The sequence below is a fragment of the Cariama cristata genome, unplaced genomic scaffold, assembly GCF_000690535.1.
Source record: "Cariama cristata isolate BGI_N322 unplaced genomic scaffold, ASM69053v1 scaffold38620, whole genome shotgun sequence".
In the NCBI taxonomy this organism is placed as follows: Eukaryota; Metazoa; Chordata; class Aves; order Cariamiformes; family Cariamidae; genus Cariama; species Cariama cristata.
In genome coordinates this window covers 27,154-46,916 of record NW_009597035.1, presented here as the reverse complement: position 1 = coordinate 46,916, position 19,763 = coordinate 27,154, and the positions used below count along the sequence as shown (strand labels likewise).

General features: G+C 37.0%; 1 protein-coding gene across 1 annotated transcript in view; it reads right to left on the bottom strand.

Annotated features, from left to right (window-relative positions):
• Nucleotides 1–19,763, bottom strand: part of ARMC3 (armadillo repeat containing 3) — a 51,014-nt gene that overhangs the window by 6,743 nt on the left and 24,508 nt on the right. The window contains exons 10-14 of the mRNA XM_009708391.1: nt 9,105–9,354; nt 7,793–7,929; nt 4,193–4,361; nt 3,204–3,304; nt 2,036–2,125 (exon numbers count right to left, since the gene is read on the bottom strand). Coding sequence (XP_009706693.1) covers nt 2,036–2,125; nt 3,204–3,304; nt 4,193–4,361; nt 7,793–7,929; nt 9,105–9,354 — 747 coding nt within the window. The remainder of the gene's footprint in view (nt 1–2,035; nt 2,126–3,203; nt 3,305–4,192; nt 4,362–7,792; nt 7,930–9,104; nt 9,355–19,763) is intronic.

Here is a 19,763-nt window from a genome sequence, read left to right as displayed (position 1 = left end):
ACAAAAGCTCAATGGGTCACTGGAGAGTCAGTGTGAGGAAGATCGCAGCCAATACAATATCCTACCACCAAAAGACAGCCATGACACCTATTTTCTTTTCCTTTTTTTGCATAGCTTAATGCCTTGGTTGTCTTTAGAAAAGGAGTAAAAGCCCTTTCTCTTAGCTTTCAACTATGGTTTATATAAAGTAGTATCACTTTTTCAAAACAATGGCTTTAAATTTTGTTCAGTAGTACTTTGCAAAATAATGATGAACAGGCATATACGATCAAAGAAAAAAAATGTGTAGGAAAATGTCTAAGCATGTTTGAGACTTGGAGTCAGCTAGTGACCTTCAAGTAACTCCCATATATCTCACAAATTAATAATAATAATGATGTATGAATTATGGATTCAAAATGGATGATGATGGGGTTATAAATCATACAACTTGATCATGACATTCAAAAGCAATTATTTCATACTTGAAGAAAGCTGTCTTTGTATCCCTGCAAGTTTACTATGTGAAATTGAGCCAGGTATTTGTTTTTTCCTAAGGAAAATATTTTTGCTTTCCAAAAGAGTGATGTTTGCTAACAGAGCAGTCATTTACTGTGCAATTGACATAAATTACATTCAAAAGCAACTATCTAAGGGTATCCTCATCTCACACTGTAATAAACAAATGTATTATCTTGTCAGAACAGGTCTCTAAGATCTGCACAGCTGCTTGAGACTATGCAAAATGGTCTATGACTCTAAAGCATCTTCTGAGATGAAGGAATCCCCCACTGGTGCAGAGCAAGCGTAACTGGGGCTCGACCTCTCCCCTCGCTTCCTGCTCCCTTTGAATAAACTGGCATATGCATAGTGGGTCATGAGCAGAGCATGCTGGTTCATCAGGAGGATCTGCTAAATGAGCAGAAGCTAGAATAGGCCTGGTAAGACACTCAAGAGGTGGTATCTATGCTTCTGCATCCTGAAACAGGAAACTTCCACAATGAAATTCATATGATTAATTTCAGGTATCTACTACGAAATGATTTAAATGGAATTCCAGAAGTGCTTGCAGTTCAAATAACTAGTCAAATGTAAATGTCTGCCTTGTAAGTCAATAACTTTTGGATAGACTAATCTCACAATTCAGGTCCTGATTTAAGTCAGAACCTCAACCCTTCACGGTCAGTAGCTATTATCTGTCAACGATTTGCATGTCAGTTCTAAACAAACTGATACACTTATAATTCAAAGTATAATACTTTAAGCCTTTTTCTCTAGTGCTGCTTTTGCTGATTGAACACCATTGTCCAGATAACTCCTGCTTTTCCTCCACTGGAGATACCATTAAACTATTGAGATCACAAAGCAGGTTCCAATTTTCTCTTGACTTAATGCAGATTTCATCTCTCAGGCACAGATACATACATACAGACAGAGAAATATATAAGCAGTCTAAGAAATCAACCATTATCTCTATCAATGAAATGCCTGTACAGACAGTAGGATATCACAGTTCATGGATGAGCTCCAAGCTAAAAACTGCAAACACAGTACTTCAGTTCCTACAACAGACACGCCATCTCTCCTTTTTTTCCAAGCCTGAAGCACTTAGCACTTAGTCATCTATGGAATTTCACTGGAAGAAATTTAATCTAGAAATAAGGATGCAAGTAGGCAGTGTAGGAACTTTTTGTAGGTCTAGGTTCTAAATTCTGAAAGAACTTCTATCCTAATTTCCCTGTGTCTTGGCTGTCAAGCTGTAAAATAACAGCACTTCACTGCTGCCTCCAAGGGATATTCAAAGGAAAAACAGCCAAATAAATGGGAGATGTTCAAATAGAGCATGGGGCGGGAGGATGAATAATTACTAAGATAGACAAAGGAACACTACTATAATTAGGAGGTGAAAGAAAGACTCCAAAAACATATTTAACATTGTATTTGAGCATTTGTCCTCTGTTTGGAAACTGTCTATCACTATTTTCAATCAGAATTCTATTTCTAATGTTACAGAAAGAACAGAATATTGGCAACTAGTTAAATCTTAAAACCATACCTTGCTTTTTCTCTACTGCCTTTTCTTGAAATAGAAGGTGACAAGATCGTCTGTTCATAAGATGAATCTTGTGCCTTCTCTCCTGCAAGACTGAAGTGGAACAAGATATTTTTGCATGTTATTTGCAGAGTTAGTATTTGCATGTTAAGCTAAGAAAATGGAGTTCTGATTTTAAAGGACAGTAAATATATTCATAAGAAGTATATAAGTGGAAGAACTAACATAACCACTAATAAATGAGATATTGATTCAGGAATCAAAAATGAAGTATGGAATACAAAATGATGGACACAAAAGTAACTGGGGAGTAAGACTGCTGCCAAGGTGCAAAGGCAAGAAGCTGTATCAGAGTCAAAGAAAGAAAACCTGATAGTTAAAGACAACTCTAGGGATCAACAAAGAGCGTGGAAGTTCAATTTGTCATAGATATTCTCAGACATCTTTATGGTGTCATATACAAGCTTAAAAGGGAAGATAATGATATTGTAAACCAAATATGTGATGTGTTGACAGAGGTGGTTTTGGATTTGCAAAATATTGGTAGAGCATTCTTTGATCTGTGAGACTGTTTACAGGAAATGACTCCCAGTTAAAAAAGCCCAATACCAACTTCCTGCATTCAAATCTAAGAAGATTTGTTAGGCTGGCTTCAACTTAAACAGAGAAGAAATGGACACAGGTTCTTTATCAAGCCTGAAAGTTTGATGCTTGGCTATGTCCTGCCTCTTGGGATGTTGTGCTTAAAATTCCATGCATTTGTCTGTACAAGATCATCAAATCACAGGTTTTATTGTCGAATGTTGACATTCAGCTTAGATGACATAAATATTATGGCAGATGACAAGCTTTGTTATAACTAATAAAACACTGGGTGTCCCACCATCAGGAATCAAAGGGTGTTAAATGAATGAGTCTTAATGGCTAAGTTACAAAAAGTAACTGAATAAATCTTTTTTTGTGTAGAGGGAAAAAAAAAGTTATTTTCCAAATTCTTATTTTATAAAATATAAACCTCTTGCCTTCTACAACACAAAGCACTGTGCTGGGATTAAAATAGATCTCTCTATTTTATATATGTGTATGTATATCTATACCATGTAGTTTGTACTGGAAACTGTGGAAAAGATGAGCTATTGCAATAAATGCTAGTAGATCAAACATGACTCACTCTTCTTGTGGTTTGGCATTAATGAAAATTATGGCCCGACGGTCAGTAAGCTCTTGCATACTCAGTTCCTCCAAAGATAAAAATTTCACTCCAGGTTTTATCTATAAGAAAATTAGCATAAAAGATAAGGGGTTATGTTCAGTTAAAGATGAAAAGAAAAAATATATTTAAAAGATATCTAAAGAGTAATTTAAAATTCCTAATATTTAGCAGAAGACTTACACAAGAACTTATAAAGCCATTCAAAGTATGTGAAATTGTTTTCTTCTTCATTTGCATTTTCTTCACCAATTTTCTTAGAAAATATTTCTTGCAAATAATTTAACATGTAGTTATTGTTACTATGTCATTCCAAACAGTTCTAGAACAAGGAAATGTTCCTGCCTCTGAAGGCTTTACAATATGGGATGGAATTTTCAAAAGCAACGAAGTGCTTTAGGAGCAGGTATTTTACTGATTTTCGGTAAGACTGGTATTTCTAATTCATTTGGGCATTTTGAAAAGTCCTCAAATTTAAACTGAACATAGCACTAACAAGTGATGCTGGAGTCAGTCTTTATATATAAACACTGCTTTGTGAGAGAAAGGGTCATGACCAAGGTGAAAATATGAACTCTCTACTTCTTTATGTAAAAACAGACAAACAAAAATTCCATAGGTCATTTAGTGCCAGGTTAGTATTAAGTATAGTGCAGGGAAGGAGACCAGAAGAACTAAGGTCTGAGAAAGGACCTGGAAAGGAACTAGGTCTACACACCTTACACAGGATTGGGAAGAAGACTGCAACTAGGGGACAGCATAAAGATGATGAGATTTATTCCATGAAGAAAGATAATCAGAAGAAATTAGTATAAAATCTGGGAAACTTCAGGACAAGAAAACAAAGTATTTTATGTAGCCAGATTCTGGCTTTTGCTACAGTACTCTTTCTAAATCAAGAAGAAAATTTTACTCTTTCTATGTAAAATAATTTATTTAAAGTAGCTTACCTGACCACAGTCGTAGAATCCATCAGTAATGATATTACTTGATGATAAATATCCCATCTGGCTGTACTTTTGGGGAAGATTATTATCAAGTAGCTTTTCCAGAGCATCTTCACTAAAGTTATTTTTGCGCCCTGTTGATAGATTAATTTCTTCTAGGATGTCTAAAGCACTGTTAAACAAAATACAAAGGCTAATTCATCATTAAATACTAATTAATTGTTATTATACAGTTCAGAGTTAGTTTTCAGCATTACCAAGGCCAAGACAGATTCACTTCCAAATGCTAGCCTTGTGCCCTCTGGACCAGCAAGGAGCTGGCTGTGCTGCACAGAATTCTTTCTCTAGGGGAGGAAAGCACCTTGCAGTGCTCAAAAGCAAAAGTAATTCTTTTAGGCAGTTAAACTGTTACATAAAGATATGTGGACAGGATGCCACAACCTTTTATCAGAAGGATGTTAGGCAGCACAGAGAACTTGAGAAAAACAAGGATGTAACAGCAGAGTAAAAGGAATAATGTTCAGAGCTGAGCACATGATACGGTTCAGGGAACCTCCCTTTCTCTCTCTCTCTCTCGCTCCCCAACTTGCAATGCAATTTGCAGATTCCAGTTGTGCATTACGCAATGTGTGAATCCTTCTGGTTTAGGACTGCTACTGTGTTTGGGGGAGGCGCAGCTGGCAGAGATTTGCTAAACATGGATGAGCACGGAAACACAAGCAGTTGTGTCAGCACCACCAGGATGGCAGGATTTTTGTGGCATGGAACTAGAAACGAATAGTCATGTGGGGACACAGGAGGGCAGGAATTCATTTCTTAAGCTGTTTCTGGTGCTGAAACCCAAACACTGATAACTTCTGATCTGAAAAACTTAGGAAAAGCTCGCTAAGAAGATAAAGGAAGTTGAATCAGAACATAGCATATTGCAGTTTTGGAACTGTTTAGGAATGGAAAAAACAGGAAAAAAGAAGGGGATATATTCATATGTGTGTGTGTGTACATATTCAAATTTATATCTGTGTGTGTCTATACACACATACAGACATTCTTCGCATCCTTTGTATTTTTTGTATTTTTATATATATATATAAAATGAACTCCATGTTCAGACTGCCCGTTTCTCTCTGTGAACTACGCAGGGAGTCTCAGCTGTGGACATTTACAATGTAGACTTCTGAAGGTAGGTCAGATGAATTCCAGAGAACAATTTTTTCAGGCAAGGCAAATGACAACCTTCTCTTTTAGAAGACAGCAATGGGAGAAAAGAGTGGAAGAGCAGTACAGGCTATTTGTCATACAGCATACTGCAACAGAGTCAGGTAACTAGCAAGCAATGCAGGGAAGAATTTTAAAGGGGAAAATTAATAACGAAAGGCTAATGTGTACAGCAGTGTCTAAAAGAGATGACGTTACAGGCACAGCAGCACATTACCCTCATATGGAGGAAAGACAAGCCAAAACCAGACAAATACGGCTAGGCCAAAAGTTCTGTGAAGACTCAAAAACCAAAAAAGGACTCATACAGAAATGGAAACACTGACACTTCCAACAGAAAAGAAAAAGTAAGGACAAACCCAAGAGACCCACAGGCAAAGACACACACAACTATCCAGGGACCGAAACAAAAATTAATGTTTTATATGCTACAAGTCAGAAAGGAAAATGTAGGTCTATTACTCAATGTGGGAAGAAAACTCATAACAGATGGCACAGAAAAGACTGAAGTGTCTGATGCCTTTTTTGATTCAGTTTTCATAAAAAGGTTGCAAGCAGATGCCTGGCAGTAATATTAACAAGGAGGTAGAAACAGTAGGCTTAACATGTCTAGAATAAGTTTGAGGAGACAAAGTTAGCAGTCCCTGAGGACACTTACCTCATACTACTCTATGAATTGGCAAAATCAACTTCTGAACTATTTATAATTGTATTTGAAAATTCAGGGAGGACAGACTAGGTGCCAGGAGAGTGGAGAAGGGCAAAGATACTATATAGATTTGAAAAATAAAGAACAAGGAAATTCAGCCAAATTTCAGTGTCCATATCAAATTGTTAAACAATCAGTTTGCAAGCAACAAGAGATAAGAAATAGCCATTATGTATTTGTCAAGAATAAATCATGTAGAGCCAATCTAATCCTTTCTGTGATAGGGTAACTGATTTAATAGATAGGCAGAAGAAGTAGATGTGAGATATGAGTTGACTTTGAGATATGTTTTGATTTTAATACGTCTTTTCACATATTCCTACTTGAATACTCATGAGCAAGTCAGGGAAATATGATCTACGTGAAAATAACATGAAGTAGTGCCTGACTGGTTGAAAAACTATGCTTAATGTATTATTATCAATAATATGCTGTCAAACTGGAAGGACACATAAATTAGAGTCCTACTCTGATACTGTCAAAAAGAAGGGATTAAATAAGAACAGTGCTATATGCAAGATATAGAAATTAATTACTGAGCTTTATTTGATGGTGGTATGACCTCAGCTGAAGTACCTCACCCAGGCTGGGAGATGGAAATTCAAAATGGCATAAACAAATGAGAGAAATTCAGAAAAAATTATACAAGATTTCAAAAGAAAAATAAGTTTAACATTTTTACTTTGTCACGAAAAGGAAATTGAGAGAGGGACAGGGAACATCAGAAGATTCAATAAGTTAAACTCAAATTGCTATAAAAAGGTGGTTATTCAATCCCACTGAAAGTAGGACAACACGTAGTCAGATTGATTTGCTGTAAAGGGTATTTGGAACTCAGAAACCCCTTCTAATTGTAAGGATATTCCAGGACTGGAACAGGTTACCTCGGAAAGTTGTGAAACCCCCTCAGAATTGGTATTTACACTGAACAAGCAAAAATATGTCAGTGTACTTGATTCAGTCTTACAGTGGGCAGATGGATTATATCACCTTAGGTCCTCTCCTGACCTAAATTTCTGAGATTCTCACTTTGCAGAATCCCCTCACAGATGGATTTTAGGTATCTGTGCAGTAATCAGAGAAGCGTCCAGCAGAGGGAGCAAGGCAATTACATATATTTTAATTTAACAGTAACTGAAACAGTCACCCTGTATAAGGAGCCCTGTGTCATAATTCTTAGAACCGAAACCAGCTTTTGTAATTCAGATGTTAATATATGGAACTTGGAGTTTCTAAGAAGGAATAAAATGGAGTCTCTTTTATGTGACACTTCAGCACACCTGCAGTTAACCAGAGCTTGTAAATCAAATATAGCCTGTGTGAAATAAGTACAATTTACTGTATATTGAACTTAGCCTCAAACCTTAATTTCAGTTTCATATGTATGGGGCACTGTAGTCCCTAATTTTGACTGATATAAGCACATCTTCAATGTAAAACCTAATTCAGTCACAGAAACAATAAATGTTTTTATAAGTCAAGATAGTTCTCTCTTCAGGCTTACATTTTTTCTTAAGAGTTCTGTTACTTAAAACCAATACCATTTCACCTGTAACATCTGTGGTGCAAAAGCAGTTTCCACTTACCAAAAAGTATAGTTTAACTTTGTAAAGATCGACTTTATATAGAGTTCTCGCATCAAAATCTTCCCTCTGACCCTTGATACTATTTCTACTCACCCTAGCCTGCATAGTTCAACAGCGGTTAGTTCATCACTTGCACAGACCAGAATGGCCCAACAGGCATTTCTTCTGACTTCTTCATTCTTAGAATGCAGCAATTCAATGAGTGGTCCCAGTCCACCTGTATTTCTTAACTGTAAAAAAAGGATGACATTGCCACATACATATTTCATCTATCCCAGTAAGAACAGCCTGTGAAATTCATCTTCTGAAACATTCGAGCCTTGTAGGAAAGCTATGCTGGGCTGGTAGAAAGGACATTTATGGAGATTCTGTTCTTCTATGAACTCTGTATAGGATGGACCTGAAGCGAGCTTCAGAATGGTACAAGGCACACATCACTTCTGGCTCTGCCTTGCTTTTCAGTTATCAGATTGCGGTGTGGAAACTGAAGAGACTGCAACCCAAGACAGCCACAGAGAGTTACACAGTTTCTTCTGTGTTCTGTTGCCTCCTAGCAACTAATTTACATCACAATATATTTGAATTTGTATTGTATTGTATGTATGACAATCTTATTAACATCCTATTCTCTTGTGTGCTACAGTATCTTTCCTATACATACTGGATGAAATACTGCTCATTTGGATTTTTGAAGAGAAAGACATTTTAAGGTCACTGAAAGAGGTAGATTAATTATCTATGCCCCTTATTCATGTCCTAATTAACAGCCTTGACCCATGAGAAAACCCCAGCTTATGATCTATGAATGCACATAGCATCATCCTTATTTATGAAAAGAAAATAGTATGACCATTGATAAACAGCGAAAAGTTCAACTTGCTGGATGCCACTGATCAAGGGATTAATTATATTTTGAGTTTTGTCTGAATTACATTTACTCCATGCACATCCAGTATCTCATTAATCAAGGTCAGACATTGCCATTCAGGCCTTGAAAGTGGGCAACAGAACAACACTGAGGGAGAGTAAACTCGTCATCTTCAAAGTTCAGCTGACAGTTGCAGCTGAAAGAAACCTTAATGTTTAATGCTCATAAACATGGGGATTAAGATACAGCCCTGGTTAAAGCTCATCAAAGCCACTGAAAAGCTGTAAAACATTCATTTGGTGCAAGCAAATACAGCAGTAAAAATACAAATTAAAGAAAACCCTCTCCAAGTTCTCATGACAAACTGAGCTAAATTCAACTGAACAAGCCTATGATGAAAGTGAAAAATTAGTTGCTATCTAGAAAGCCTGGGACTTTTAGGACAGACACAAAATACAAAGATTCTAGGTAAGTATAACACCAGCCACAGGATCTAGAAACATTATAAATAATCACAGCCTCAAAGAGTAGTTTTACCTCAGCTCTTGCATCAGCATCACAACCAAACGCAGCCACAGCAAATGCTGCTTTGCTTTGCACTTGGTTGTTGGTCGAGCGCAACAGTTCTGCAAGTGCATGCATAATACCACGGCTCTGGATATTTACGCGGAATGGCTCTTGCATGGCCAGATTCGTTAGCACTGTAGCAGCATTAGCAATGGCTCCATCTCTCTGAGCATTCAAGGTATTTACTAATGGCTCAATTCCTTCAGCCTCAGCAACAGCCCTAGCAAAATGAAGGAGAAAAAAAAACTTTGTTATTTTAGGACCATTTTTTCTTCTTAGTGTGCTGTATTTACCAACTAAATCAGCATTAAATTTCAAGATTTTATACATACATATATATATATATATATATATGTAATTTATCCATGAGTCATGGTGTGAAGTTCAAGAGGCACAACCTAAGCAGACAAACCAAGTCACAAACTGTCAGCTTCTTTAACTTGGGACATGGATTCTTTCTGAGGTTTTGAACAAGTGAATTAAATCTTGCATCCTGTCAAAGATGCAGAATTTCTGTATCTTTAGATCCAGGCAAATGCCTCTGCAGACTCTTATCGCCCCTCCCCATAATCATTCTAGCACTACTTCTAATGAGGATTATAGTGCACGGAATATCACGTTGTCATTCTTTGTGCTGTCTGCATAAATTTCTGTGATCAGATACCTAGGTGGCACAAACACAGTAGACGAAGTTTCTGCCATTCTTACAGAGTAGGTGTACATGGTGCAGGTCAATGCAATGTAGAAATTATTGATCTGGCTTTACACAAACTGATTTAGACAGCAGGACTACAACAGGCACATCAGCACAGAGTTCAAGGCTGGCTATGACACCATTTCCACACCAACTGGTCTATCAGCAGCAGATCCAGTTTAAATATTTCCTCTGCTCCCCGATGATACTGCAGCCGTGGCTGAAGGGTGCTGCCCCTCAGCAGTGCTGGGACAAATGCTGGTGTGTCCAAGTTCTAAACTACCTGTTTGCAAATAAAATTGGGGAAGATTGCTGAGATTTTTTAAAGGATCATTTCATAGATTTAGGTTAGAGAACAGCCAAGAAAAAAAACCAACAAAACAGTTGAAAAAGCACTACTACAGAAACAGCAGCTTCAGGCAGGAGACAGCAGAAGGTGCAGGCAGCTGCATTATTAGAGGACATATTTGCAAATGACTTAAACCTGATGTGCTGCAAAACTAATAGTCACGTAGGCCTACATCTCAGTCACAGCAGAAGGAACTGGCCTATGAACACTTCATCTTAACACTGCTGTTCTGCTTCCAGCACTCACCGGGATAGTGCCTTTTAAAAGAAGAAAAAAGTAAACTTCATATTAAATATCTGGGGTAAAGAATACATTTGAAAGCAGCTGGTGCCGTGGTTTATAATGATAGCAAACTCTTGACTACAACTCATGCAGACCGTGAAGAGAGAACCTGGTCTGGCTGAGGGCAAACTACCATGCTCTAGCAAAGCTGAAAAGGTGTATGTTTCTGGCTTACCACCTCATTACGTATTCTTTGGTTTCTTTGCCATAGGCAAAAGAGACTATTGAGACAAATGTAGTTTACATTCTTCAAATGCCATAAGATATTCCATAACTTAAGATTTTTGTTGACTTTCTTGCCTAAACTTTGCTTGCCAGTAAACAACAGGAACTTATTTCTTTGACTATATAATCTTATGTTCATTTCAGTGGTGTTTTTTCCAATGTTATTATAAACCAGCACACTACAAAAATTGAATTGTCTTCCTTCTGAGTTTGTATATAAAATTTGATCAAATGATTTGAGGCATATGTCCAATTTACTATCTGCTCTTAGTAATTTTACATTGGGCTCATCTGTTTGTCAAACAAAAGTTGGCAATATTAGTAGCAATGGAAATGCGCAGATGGCAATTTGAATTTTCCTTGCAACTGCTTTTTGTACCCTCTTTTAGTACATTTTGTCTATATCAAAAACATAACAAACTCTCCCACCTCTATACAAGCATATCCAAGCACTTCAACAACAGAAGAGTGTACATTTTTATAAGTTTTGCTAAATTTATCTCAACACATTAATAAGAGAAATCTGGATGTGAAAAATCTTACTTTTACTGTAACAGTGGCTTACCAAAATCTAACTAACCTTTTGGTAACTTTCGCAGTTACAAAATAAACACAAGCTTAGCAGTATTACATATGCAAGAAACAGTCATGCTATCAAAGACTGTCCGGGCATTGATAAAAACAAAAAACCCCAGGCATGCTGATAGTCACGCTCTTATGCAAACAGGATAGAAAGCAGAATACATGCCAACCTGTGCCATATAATCCCATTACATGGGCAACATGATGGAGATCTTTCTGTGAACTCATCTTAGTGCAAGTATCTCCAAACTAGATTTTTAGAGAGGGGGACGCAGATACTCCTGAGCATACCTGGAATGACTCAGCAGAGGTTAACAGGGCTTGTTAGTCTGATCTCTGCCACAGCTACAAGGCGATGGCAATTCACAGGTAGTGCTGGAGCATGGGTGTAAGGAAGGCTGGCAGGTAGGAAGTAGTTCCCAGTTTGAAAAATGACGGAAAAGACAGCAATCCAGGGATTGAAGCTGAGTAGGATTACTAGCTTGGGTGCCGCATAAAGGTATAGGGCCAGTTTGGTGTTGGCTAATTAATCCTCCTGGAGCACCAGTAACTTTAATGGAAGCACTTCAGTCTCTGTTCAGAAGTGAATCCCATGTTTTCAGGTGTCCTGCACTGCACTCCTCAGACTGTCTTCAATTAGCTGGATTTCCCCTTATCTGGGTGTCCTCCCTCCCCTTCCCTCCTTGAACAGATAGGTAAGACCACTATATTTCTAGGTTCTCTGGTTAATATTGTCTTCTCTTTCCCATGAAAATTTTATCCAAATTTTCAGCTTCAGGAGTGCTGTGGCTCTATCCAGGCTGCTGTATATGAAGAAATCCTGGACGTGTTGATTGCACATGTAACGATCAGCTATATACCACATGTATCATAGGTTTATCGGAAAACATCACATTGATAGCATGTATAACAATGACATGACATGCCTGCTGGCAAAGGGTGGGAGAGGCTCACCATACATGCACACAGCCATGCACAGTAAGGCACATCCATAAGCTATCAGACTTACAGCATTACACAGTATATACATACATACCTTATCCAGGAAAAAGAAAAAAACAAAACAAAACAAAAAATCAAATAGTTTTTCTTGTACAATGGATACACAGAAATTCCAGGATTTATGGGACAGATCCACTACTCATGAATGCATCACTGCATCTCACAGGTGTAGTATAGCCAATACTTTTGCAGTTGAGTACAGGACTCTCTATTCCTATATTACACCCAGTAACACATGTATTCTCCCATAGAAAATCCTAATAAACATATAGTCCCTAACAGACTGATTTCAGGATGATACACGGAACTGAATGACGTAGCCAATCACATTATAAGCAGATTTACTGTAATTTCCATAAAGCCAGCAAGTACACAAGTACTTAACGAAAGAGCAAGGTGACAGCTCCTCGTGCGTTCAGAGCTGACCTCAGTGAGGTACAGAGAACAGCCAATTTTCTCAAGTGCCACTCAACTTCAAAAAGGTTGAGAACCACTGATTTAGAAGATCATACATATTTATTTCAATCCCGTGTTCTACTTCTGCGCAGACTCATTTTGAATCACAGTTTCATGAGTACAATTTAATCAAGTAGCACAATGGATCACAAGGCAAAATGAATTCATGTTAGAAGTGACAACAGCAGGTAATGAGAGTTGAAGGTAAGCAATACCTTTGAGAATAGGATTTTAAGAGGGCGTGAACACCTGAGGGCAACACTGTGTCCCGGTAGCAGAGATGCATACAGAAGAGGTTATGAGGGGAGAAGGAAGAATGGGGAATCCATCGTTCAACTCACTCTTACCCCATAGCCCTCCGGAGAACACAAAAGTAGCACGGACACCCCAGTCCACAGAGCCCCAGCTGCTAAAGAGGCAGCAGTGCCTGACCTCAGAAGGGAGCTGAAAGAATGAATATGCTTAAGTTTTTAAGGTGCTGAAATGCTACAGCATTAAAATCTAAGTATGGAGGTCCTCATTCCCTTCCGTCTTGGGCAGAGATATGCACTGTGTAGTTTTTTTTATTACGAGGCAAGAAAAGCCAGAGGAAGAAGATTTTACCAGCACTGTCTTTGCCTAATGTAGATCAGCAGTAGCCTCTCTCCCTGCCTCCAGAATGCACTCTGCTTCAGATGCATCCTACTGAGATGGTGCACTTTATCAGTGCTCCCACTACAGGACTACATCCTCAAGGAAGAAGGGAGCCTTGGTTTAGCTGAAAAAAAGTATCCATATTTTGATGTGGAAAATAGTAAATTATATAAATCCACAGCTTTTTTCTTCCCTGTTGTGTAAAGATTCAAAATACATCAACTTCCCTAATCAGGAAGAGAAAAGATTAGGGAAAAGGAAAGAACACAATGACAAGGGGGGGAAAAAAAAAAGGATGTTGCATTTGCAGTATCACCATGTTTTTTTGAAAAGTGGAAGCTGACTATCTGAATTACAAACAAACAAGAAAACCAGACAAGATAGGTGTAGAAATTACAGAGCTCAAATTAGAGTTAAAAGAATTAAAATGTTATGATTGATAATCACATGGTTATGATCATTACAGTGCCTAACCTAATACGGTTAGGCATATACCTTAACCAGGGTATACATGGTTCAGGTAGTCTAATGACCTTAACTATGCGCTGTGGTGAAATAGAAAAATTCTGATTACAATTGAATTCAAATTACTTATTCAATAACAGCTAAAATATTTTTCTCAAATGCCATTGGAAAGGCAAACATTAAAAGGTCAGATAACAAATACTTAATCTAAATTATTAATTTTAAATACACATCTCAATAAGTTATTAAGAGATTTTCTTGAAAATTCTCTAAAAGATCACCCAAGACTCAAAGAATAAATGCTGAGAGATCGAGAAAAACAAATGTTTTCTTCACTGTTTTTACTGCAAAAATAAATTAAAAATGAACAATAAAATCATTACCAAAAGTTTCACAATACGAACTTTTTTTAAACAGTTACCTTGGAGACGTATATGAATTTCACTGCACTTAATATTTTGTTGCTTTAGTTGTCTGGGGTGCAATAGGAAAGCTCAGACATTGGTAGAGTGTTGGGAAAAAAATCATCAGTAAAAATTAGACCAAAACTCCGTGGGTTTTTTTATTTTATTTTTAGGACTGTAAGCTCTCTGAGGTAAGAACCACCTCTTTGCTGGCATCACATCAAATATAATAGCTCTGGCCCCCGACCAAGCCTCCTAGCCATGGCAAGAAAGATAACGGGTTATTTACTTAGTGCATAGGGAATGGTACAGCTAGCTTTTCCTCCTGAAGAGAAGGTCTAGCCTAATGGAAAAAGCAACTATCAGTGTTCAAAGAGCTGACAGAAACCACTGAGATTGCCCTCCAGACCTCTAACCTAACCAGCCTCCCATGGAGGGGAGACAGAGGAGAAGACAGTGGTGCAGCTTCACACCACTGTTTACTCTGGATTGTGCTTAATTTACACTAGTGAGATTGACACTTCATAAAAATGGTAACGTATGTTAGGTTTTGCTTCTTCTACCACCACTGGTAAGCTGGTTTATATTAAATTATATTTTTATTCACTGCTGTGCTGTTTACTTCCCCCGTTCTGACTGAGGATTTAACACAATTTCTGCTCAGAAAAAAATCAGATTTTTCCTTCTCACAAGGGCCACTGGGCTCCTTATGGACTTCATTTTCCAAACGTATTTGCAACTGCATGTTTAATTTCTGTGCAAAATTACTGTGATTGTGTGTGAGCTGCTTAGCTAGCCATTTATGCCTGTGCATATCTCATTTTCATACATAATTGCATGTAAATTATGCATAAGAATTATGCATCTAATTACACACACAATTTTTAAAATCAATTCTTTCTGTGTTAAATCGCATGACTTCTTTTTCACACAAGGCATTTTTGATCCAGCTCTATTACGTAATTTCTGACTGAGAAAGAATATCGTAACGGGAAGTTTGAAAAACCTCAAGAAATATGTTCCTTTTTATCCCTTAAACATATTGGTATTCTTCATTTGCCTTGCTATGCCATCAGAATAATCACATCCAATAAGTGTCATCTGTATTTACCAAAAATTTCACTTTGCGATTTAATTATTTTCAAAAGCAAATGACTGTTGTATATAGTCACTTGTATTTTATTTAAAGACTAATATTACTTCTGTTTTCTTCACTATACAATGGAATATATGTTTATTCTGAGTAAGGCTATCTAGCGCAAGAGACTGATCTACAATTTGGGGCCCTTTTGTGCTACAATAAAAATACTGATGATATCAACAAACCATATTAATTTTTCATTTCAGGAACGGAACCCTCTATTCCTAATTTTTAATGACAAGTATCTTGTTAAAACATCAACAAACCCAAAACTCAATAAACTCACAGTCTTGAAGCAATAAAACCTTAAACTGTCTGGGTTTGCAGAGACTATAATACCTGACTCTCACTGAGCGATACACAGCTATCTTCTAATGTCTGTCATGGAACTCATCTGACAAAGTTACATAGATCTCAGTTCTAAAACTGTAGTATACCCAATTTAAAATATTACAGGGGCATTGGTAATGAACTGTCTATTAATGATATCCGAGCCTTTCAATTATAATATTATTTGCAACTGTTATTAAGAATTTCTGACACTTCCACTGTTACGAGAAAGGCTTGACATTCAGCAATAGAAACCCTTTTCACCCCTTAAAGATCCCTTGTAGCTTCAGCCAGGGTAAGCTCATGAGAAAGACACTATCCCAAAAATCAGCAAAAATCAGTAACTCAGCACAAATGTTGAGCGTCTGGAATCCACATTGTTACAAAAGCAAAATAACAGGGAACGTTCAGGAGTTGCTGGAGCAGCCTTCATGGAGGCATAAGGGAAGGAAAGATAAAGCCAAAGCAGGGTCCCCGCAACAACTCATTTGAACACAGGGACTGAGGAGACAGTGGCTCTTCTTCATCTTTGGAAGCACCAGCTGAGGAAGGACAAAAAAGCTGTGCCAAGTCAGTCTCTCCACACATAGTACTTGGACTGTGAAACTTAACCCCATCTTTCACTTCTGGGTAAGTCTTTTCTGGTCAGCTGTGAACTTATCTCAATCGGCAGCAATCTGTTTTGCCTTGCTAAAGGCTCAAGCTCTTATGATGATTCAGAGTGGAGAAACTTACGATTTTAGTTTTCTCTCTTAAAATTAAATCTCTAAGAAAGTACACATACACTTCTATGTTAAGATAAAACTACTGAGGTTGCAAGTCAAAAGGTTTAAAGTTACTTGTGAAAGCTTATTTTTACCCCCTTGTGTGTATGACAGTCCAATTAGACAGCATGCCACAGTCAGTGCACAGCAGGTTAAATTCACAGCAGGACAGAATTAAGTTTGCATGATCAGCCATAAACCTGCAATTCCCTTATATACACTTAAAATAAATAACTTCACACTATACTAAAGTAAGTTTAAACATATACTTAAATAATTTCCATTTAATTTAGAAATATGCTACAAAGAAAATGTGTATGTAAAAGCACCGATACATTTGTCTGAAATTTACTCAAATGTAAAATAACCCTTGCCACTTTTTATGAATTAAAAGTATAATTCATCTTAATGCATATCACTGAATGTCATTGTAGGGATACATAGTCAAGAGATATCATTGTACTTGTGCCACTACAAAAAACACAGTTTTATCTCCCAGGCTTACGAGTCTCCATTCAGGAAGAAACAAGTTTCACCTGATCCCACAGAAATCTACCAGGGGAAATTACGGGTGACAATACACATACTCTGAGTGAAATTCCAGCCTTCCACAGCTAACATAAATAGTGATCATACTGCAAGGCTTTGAAAGTAGGTGAGAACAAACAGCCCAACAGATTTTGCTATAACTATAAGGGGTAGAATTTCTAGACAGTTACTGTTATCCCAATTTAGAAGTGTTCTGTTTTCTGTCTGAAACTATTTTGGATATACGTAGGTTCTCATGACTTTAGGATGCTGTGACATGAGATTTGTGTTAGATAGGGAAGAATGCTCTATATTGGTCTCTGCCTTCAGTATAACCCCTGATAGGCAACAGAGTTTAAAAACAAACAGGAAAACGCATAGCAATTTTTTTGTGAAAGAAGAGCTGTACTGGGAACAAAATGCAGTTACAGTGTCTGAATCTATAGAGGGACTTTTCCATATAGCCACACTTTCACCAATCTAAGAGCTAAACCAACAGCTGGCTGAGTGAAACATTTTGCACCTGTTCATGGGTTGCGTATTAGTCATCTGATGTGATGTCTGAATGACATCTCAGCATTAGGCCTTGATTCAGCTTTTCTGCTAAGGGTGAAATTTACCATAAAACATTTTGCAGTTTTCAATGGAAGTCAATTTGTAACTTGTAAGGAAAAGCTTGTGAGCTCTTGGGTAATGACCATGTTGTCTTTTTTGTTTAGAAAGCACTCGTCACAGTATGGATACACAGTAAGAGAAAGTCAAAACAGGAGTCTGTTCATGGCATGAGTTAACTGTTTGTATTTGCATAGGGCTCAGCAGAATGGGTGCTAATGTAAAAAATAACAACACAAACCACAAAACCCAACAAAATCCCTTTACCTTGCAGCATAGTAACTGTCACTAGGGGTCAGTATTAAAACATATTACCTTTATACAATACAGCTACTGGCATTCTATTGTTGATGCCCTCCTTCAGAAACACAAACTTATGTTATAAAGAAGATCTATTAAACCATAAAAAAGACAAAACTTATACAATGGATTATTACCTATTTCTGTTCTTAAACGTATCTCTCATGTACTAGAAATTTTTGTTCCTGTTCTCATAAATTAATGCATATATTCATGCTAATGTATTATCTTACATAATACCAACGCTTCAATATGGATCCATTTATGTGAATTAGATTCCATCTACAGACTTGAAAGAGAAAAGCTATGATTAAGTTTCCCATTTTCTAATAGGGAAGATTACTACCTAGTGATATTACTAGCTAATGGTAATAATCATTATTTCCTAATGATAATAAAAAAAAAATTGAAATGTAAGAAAACTGGACATTCTTTAAATTCCTCCCTGGACAGCCATACCCATCTTAAAAACAATAAAAATCTGTTGTGGATCCTGAAAATGAAGGTGAGAGACTCTCACTACAGGTGAGCATTATCCCCACAGAATAGACTGAGGGTGTAGTTTGGGTCATTAGATCAGTATATGAATTTGGAATAGATGCAATACCCACTGAAGTCAAGGGAACAACTCAGTTTCTCTTCATTGGGCATTGCCCATAACCAATGAGTTCCCAGCCTGTCTTCCTATCCCCAGCCTGCTCCCAGATCTTGGAAATCTTAATACATTTGCAAAAGTATACATTCAGATGCTGTGATAATACCTGTAACTGCCTACATAGATGTAATTTTGCTCATGTAAACAGATCCACTGATTCCTATGAAGAATTAAACAATTAGAAAATGAAGTAACATCAAGCTTGCTGACTTTGCAATTTTGGGGATGATACTTTACTATCTATACTATTATATCTAGATATAATACTTAGAAATATGTAACATGATACTAATTATAAACCCCAAGAGAAATATTCTGCCAGGTCATAAGTCTGCCATTTACCACAATTTCCTGCAGCCCTTAGTACAGCTGAACAAAACCCATCCCTTTCATTCTTCCCTCAGACCAAACTCTAACTAAATGCTATAAATTTTGCACTTAAAATAAACAATTTAAGACAAATATTATTGAGGCTGTTAATTAGTTTTCATGTCCAGTACAAAGCTCTAAATTTCAGAGCATATGTTTTTCTTTAGTGGTAACTCCATTAGGTGCCCAGAATTCAGCCATTGCCAGATTTACGAAGGCAGCTATTAGAAATGGCATTTGTGCTATGACAATACTGAAGAAAAGAGCCAGTCAAATTAACATCTGACTAACTGGTACACTTGAGATCTTATTTCTATGTGTTACTTCTAACTAATATCGTATGTATATTTAACACTGGCTTATCCTAAATACATGAAAAGCGAAAATAATTGATTATGCTCTAAATAGGAAAAAATAAGCAGAGGCTGAAGTAACATGTTTGTTCTGTAGTTAGTTGTACAGCACAGAATAATTTATTTTTCTGTCCAATAGATGGCACTGCTGCTTCTTTGTGTGTAATTTTTCAATTTGTGCATAATGTACATTATTGAAGTGATTGTGCCTACATTTCCCGGTGCTTGGACATATCAAAAATAGACAGATTTCATAGATTCTTTAAAATGGCATTCTGCTGTCCAAATAACTGTATACAGTTTTCAATAAATCAAGTTAGTGTTCTGGATTAAAAAATGTAAAGTGGATGCAAATACCCAGCTGAACATAATTCTCTTCTTCCCAGAAGCAGACCACAGAAACAAATTCTGACATATATATCAAGGGTGGTCTCAGAGCTACACACATAGTAACATGACAAAATAATATCTTTATTGTATGTTAG